The 5,151-nt window shown below is 35.3% G+C and overlaps 1 protein-coding gene across 1 annotated transcript; it reads left to right on the top strand.

Moving 5' to 3' along the window:
• The first annotated feature begins 1,253 nt into the window (after positions 1–1,253).
• LOC139874239 (serine/threonine-protein phosphatase PP1 isozyme 2-like) lies at positions 1,254–4,188 on the top strand. The gene is made up of 4 exons (XM_071861695.1): positions 1,254–1,727; positions 2,117–2,676; positions 3,534–3,743; positions 3,886–4,188. Exons 1-3 carry the CDS (start codon positions 1,529–1,531, stop codon positions 3,705–3,707), a joined length of 933 nt encoding a protein of 310 aa, XP_071717796.1. The 5' UTR covers positions 1,254–1,528; the 3' UTR covers positions 3,708–3,743; positions 3,886–4,188.
• The last annotated feature ends 963 nt before the right edge of the window (positions 4,189–5,151 follow it).

Here is a 5,151-nt window from a genome sequence, read left to right as displayed (position 1 = left end):
GCCTAAACATTATTGTGCACTAAGGATTCATAAAATTAAAGGCTAACCAACGTCAAGTGTTGGTGTAGTGAGTGTAGTATAATCTAGGTCCTCTGTAGTGGGTGTGTTGGGCTCGTCGAAGCTTCCAACACCAAAACGACCAGATTTTTCCTGCACAAGTGCCTCGGTTTCACCCAGTTTGTTCCTGTTGTTGATGTTCATTCTCAACAAGAAGGTTAGTGTTGTAGATGTCGTTTTTGGTGACAAGTCTCATGTGGGTTCTATTATAGGTAACTAGGTAAGGCTAGTGTTGAGTTTCATGCTGACAATAAGTTGGTTAATGTGTAAAGTAAGTGAAGTGGATGCTTTAGTTAATGTTCAAAGTGCAAGTGAAGTGGAGGCTTGCAAACCTTTTGATCTTAATGTCGAAAGTGATTCCCCTTCGGTCTCTTAGAGTGTTGGCAAAGTTGGTTCATCTTCGGCCAGTTATTCTAGTTTTTTTCGAGGCAGTTTCTAACTTTTCGAAGAAACTACGAAAGACTTTATAGCTTATTGGGTGGAAGGCAAAATTATTGGTTCGAAGACGGCTCCTTTACCAAAACCAAAAGTAAAGAAGGTTAAGCCTAAGAAAATTTATGGTGAGGACCGAGGAGTTGAGAAATTTGAATGTTGAAGGAATGTGAAGCGTTCATATCGGTTTTTGTTGTTAGTGGTGTGTTTGGCTTTTTAGTTGTTGTATGTTAGGATTTCTTGTTTATTTTGCTATGTTTGTTTCGACGTTGGTTCTCTTTGTGGGTTGGTTTTTTTTCGCTAGTTTACTTTTGTTCATTCTTTCGGTTTCTTCCTGTTGTTTATGAATTTAGTAGCCTGTTTGATTTGTATCATGTTTGAGTTTCATCTTTTTTATAAAACTCCTTTCATATATAAAGTTCTTGTTTTGTCGCCAAAAAATAGATTAATTTCGCCAAAAAGAAAAAAAAAATCCCGATTCGAACCCTACAAATTTTGCGTATTAAACTAGCATCTCTAGTCTCTAGAATAAAAGAGAGGCATAAAGTTCCACACCACACCACACCACACCACACTTAAACCCTATATTCATTCTCATTTTAAATTTACCTCATTTTTATTTTTTAATTAATAATTAATAATAATCAAAAGCTAAAGCTTATTTTTAATTTTTTTTTAATTTTTTTTTTTTTGAGAGCTAAAGCTTATTAAGAACATATACGGAGTAATATATACATACAAATTTTCACAATATCAACATTACCGCAACGGATTCATCGTCCGTCATTACGGAGTACTAATCGGCATCTCCGCCTCATCGGAGTTGCAGTCTATTATTTTTCTAATTAATTTAGTTTTTGTTATTTCAACACAATTTATATTTAAATTATTAGTATGTTCATCATATTTATCATCTCCGAATAACTATTACTTTATCAATTGTTAAAACACATTTCTCGTTAATTTATACGCGATTGAGAAACTCGTTTTCGTTCCGTTTTTTGAAAACCTAGATTTTAGTTTGTTTTTTTTTTCGTAGATGGCTCAAAATGGTAACGGAATTGAGCCGACGTTACTTGATGATATAATTAATCGGTTGTTAGAGTCCCGGCAGGCTAGAACGGTCCGGCAGGTTCAGCTATCCGAATCGGAGATCCGACAACTTTGTACGGTTTCACGTGAAATATTTCTTCAGCAACCTAATTTGTTAGAGCTTGAAGCTCCAATTAAACTATGTGGTAAAAAAAGACCCCTTTTTTGTTTATATCTACCTATATTTATGTATGTACATTTTTAAATGCATATTTTGTATATTGATATTTGTTAATTTTGTGTGTTAGCTGTATAATCATCATTATACACTGTTCAATATGTAGTTTGTTATTGTTAATTAATGAATTTGAGAGTAGTTTAATTAGCTGTATAATCATCATTATACACTGTTCTAATAGCATTAAACACAAATGGGCTGTATAGTCATCGTTCAACACTGTGATTACTTATGTGCTCAAGAAGAACTACAGAACTGTATAGGCTTCATCAAGCATACATTTACTCTTAATTATAATATTGTGATATATTATTGTTAATTGTAATATAACAAATCATGATACGTTTTGGATTATAGGTGACATTCATGGGCAATATGGTGATCTGTTGAGGCTTTTCGAATACGGAGGGTTTCCTCCCGAGTCAAATTATTTGTTTTTAGGAGATTATGTTGATCGAGGCAAACAAAGTCTAGAGACAATATGTTTGTTGCTTGCTTACAAAATTAAGTATCCCGAGAACTTTTTCTTATTGAGAGGAAACCACGAATGTGCTTCGATCAACCGGATATACGGTTTCTATGACGAATGTAAATGTCGATTCAACGTTAGACTTTGGAAAACTTTTACCGATTGCTTTAACTGTCTTCCTGCTGCTGCTTTAATCGATGACAAAATTCTATGTATGCACGGGGGACTTTCGCCTGATTTAACGAATTTAGATCAGATACGAAATTTGCCTCGGCCTACTGATGTACCGGACTCGGGTTTACTTTGTGATTTGCTTTGGTCGGATCCTAGTCGCGATGTTAAAGGCTGGGGAATGAGTGATCGAGGGGTGTCGTATGTATTCGGTGTTGAAAAGGTGGATGAGTTTTTGATGCAGCATGATATGGATCTCGTGTGCCGCGCCCATCAGGTATTTTAAGCTGGGTGTTGACCAACGTTGACTTTTAAAAGGTAGAAGGTGTTCCCTATTCGGGCTACCCGAGAGGGCAAGTAATCTGACCCCATACTCTGATGTACGCAGCCCAGCAGGATTACTCCCTGGCTGTTTCCAACCCTTCCATGGTCACCACTAAATATTCGTCCTTGACGGGATTCGAACCTGAGACCTCTTGCAAGGAACTGAACTCAGGGCCCTAACCACTAGGCTATCTAATGATGGTTCAACGTTGACTTTTAGTGATAAATAAATTAAAGATACATGTGTAATGTGTTACACGTAAATATATCAAACATAAAACATAAATATTTCACACATAGATATATGACATAAAATCTAATTTAAAAAAAAAAAATTGACCTAAACTTTGACCGCCTCAGACACGACTATGACTGACGTTGACCCGATTTTTTGGCGTTGACCAACCTTTAGGGCTTTTTTGGGCGACTTTGGACACGCTTGTCCCCAAACCGATGGGTCGGCGCGACTCGGTTGACTTTTACAACAATGTATTAATATTGTATGCACACTTATGGTGGATTTATCAATATTCACTGGGGTCGAATGCTGTCATCTGTGGTGTGTTTTAACTGGATGTATTTTTTTCAAAGATTTAGATGATTATTAATCTTTAATCAGCATTCACATTAAAATTTTAAAAAACTAACGAAACAAAATGTGGTTGTTGGTCAACCCAACATGACTCAGCCTTTTACAGTGTGTACTAAATGACGTTAAACCTGTTACCCTACTCATCTTACCTGCTCATTTAGACACCGCTATCAATATTTGATTTCCTTCTGATGTAATCTAAATGTTTTCTTATGTAGGTTGTAGAAGATGGGTATGAATTCTTTGCAGATAGGAAGCTTGTTACGATATTTTCTGCCCCTAATTATTGTGGCGAATTTGATAATGCCGGTGCAATGATGAGTGTTGATGAAAGCTTAATGTGTTCTTTTCAAATCTTGAAACCATCTGATAGGAAACCAAGACTTTTATAATGAAAATTGCCACCCAGAAACTTAGAAACTTCTAAGGTCAGATCAAGATCATATATATTTTTTTTAATACTCTGCTAATGATGAGGTTTATTTATAGGTGTTAAAAATTACAGATATTATATTTCTATTTTGTATTTTTTTCTTGTATGTGTAAATGATCACTGATTTGTTATTGCAGAAATCCTAATGCTGTCCTAAAATGCTTGTGATGTAGCACGCTGCTGTTTTAATTTTCTGTTGATACACTTTTTGTTCAAGTATTACTGCTTTGAGATGGTAGTTGCAGGCTGATATGGAGATTGGTGCACAGTTTCTTTTTTATTCAGATGATCAAGTGCTAATTTTTCAGTATGTCATTATTACAGAATCATGTTTCTGTATCCCAATTTACGGCGAGGTATAATATATTCGGTGTTGTGAATTGTGCCAACACCGTGGTTAATTGTTGTTGACACATTGAGATTGCTAATCAACTATTCTAATTGACCCATTTGCTTGGTTGTTATTTTTCTTTTGTTATGATAATCATTTGGTCACTACCAACTAGGATTTGCTTTAGAATTTTGGTTTTTGATTTCAAATTGGGTATTTTAACTTCAATGATTGAAATCAACATGCCTAGTTTTATTGAAGTAACATAACCAATAGTCTAGAAAGTAAGATTATGGGATGGGATGTCTAGCTTGTTAAGTTCAAATGATGATGCTTGAGTTTAGGGCCAGAAGATTTAACGACTTTATAGCAAAAAATCGATTAATGGAAATACCACTAGGTGGGAGAAACTTCACTCGAATCAGTGATGATGGCCTTAAGTTTAGTAAGATTGATCGTTTCCTTGTCACTGAATGTTTTCTCACCATGTGGAAGGATCTTACGGCGGTTGCATTAGAAAGACAATATTCGGATCATTGTCCGATTATGATGAATGATGAGGAAAGAAACTTTGGGCCGAAACCTTTCAAAAATTTTGATGCGTGGCTTGACGAAGATGGGATTGACGAAATCATCCAAGATGCGTGGAACCTTCCGGTCAGCATTATAAACCGGAAAGATTGTATGTTTCGGAATAAGTTAAAAAATGTCAAAAATGCATTAAAGAATTGGAGTGTAAACAAATTCAATGGGATAGATGGAGAAATTGAAGCTTTGAAAACCATCTCATTAATATATGAATTAATGGCAGAGAACAATCAACTAAACAATGTGGAAAGGGTGAAGTGGTTAGATTCAAGAAAGAAGTGGATGGAAAAAGAAAGAATGAGAACAAATATGTTGAAACAAAAAGCGCGTGTCAAATGGATTCTAGAAGGTGATGAGAACTCCAAATTTTTTCATTCTATAATACTACGGAAGAACAACAAAAGCAACATGCGGGGTTTAATTTGTTTAGTTCACGATAATCAATGCACATTCGTAGGGATCCGTCTTTCTTCTTAACTGAAAT

Source organism: Rutidosis leptorrhynchoides, chromosome 11 (assembly GCF_046630445.1).
Source record: "Rutidosis leptorrhynchoides isolate AG116_Rl617_1_P2 chromosome 11, CSIRO_AGI_Rlap_v1, whole genome shotgun sequence".
Classification (NCBI taxonomy): Eukaryota; Viridiplantae; Streptophyta; class Magnoliopsida; order Asterales; family Asteraceae; genus Rutidosis; species Rutidosis leptorrhynchoides.
This window is presented reverse-complemented; position numbering and strand designations above follow the sequence as displayed.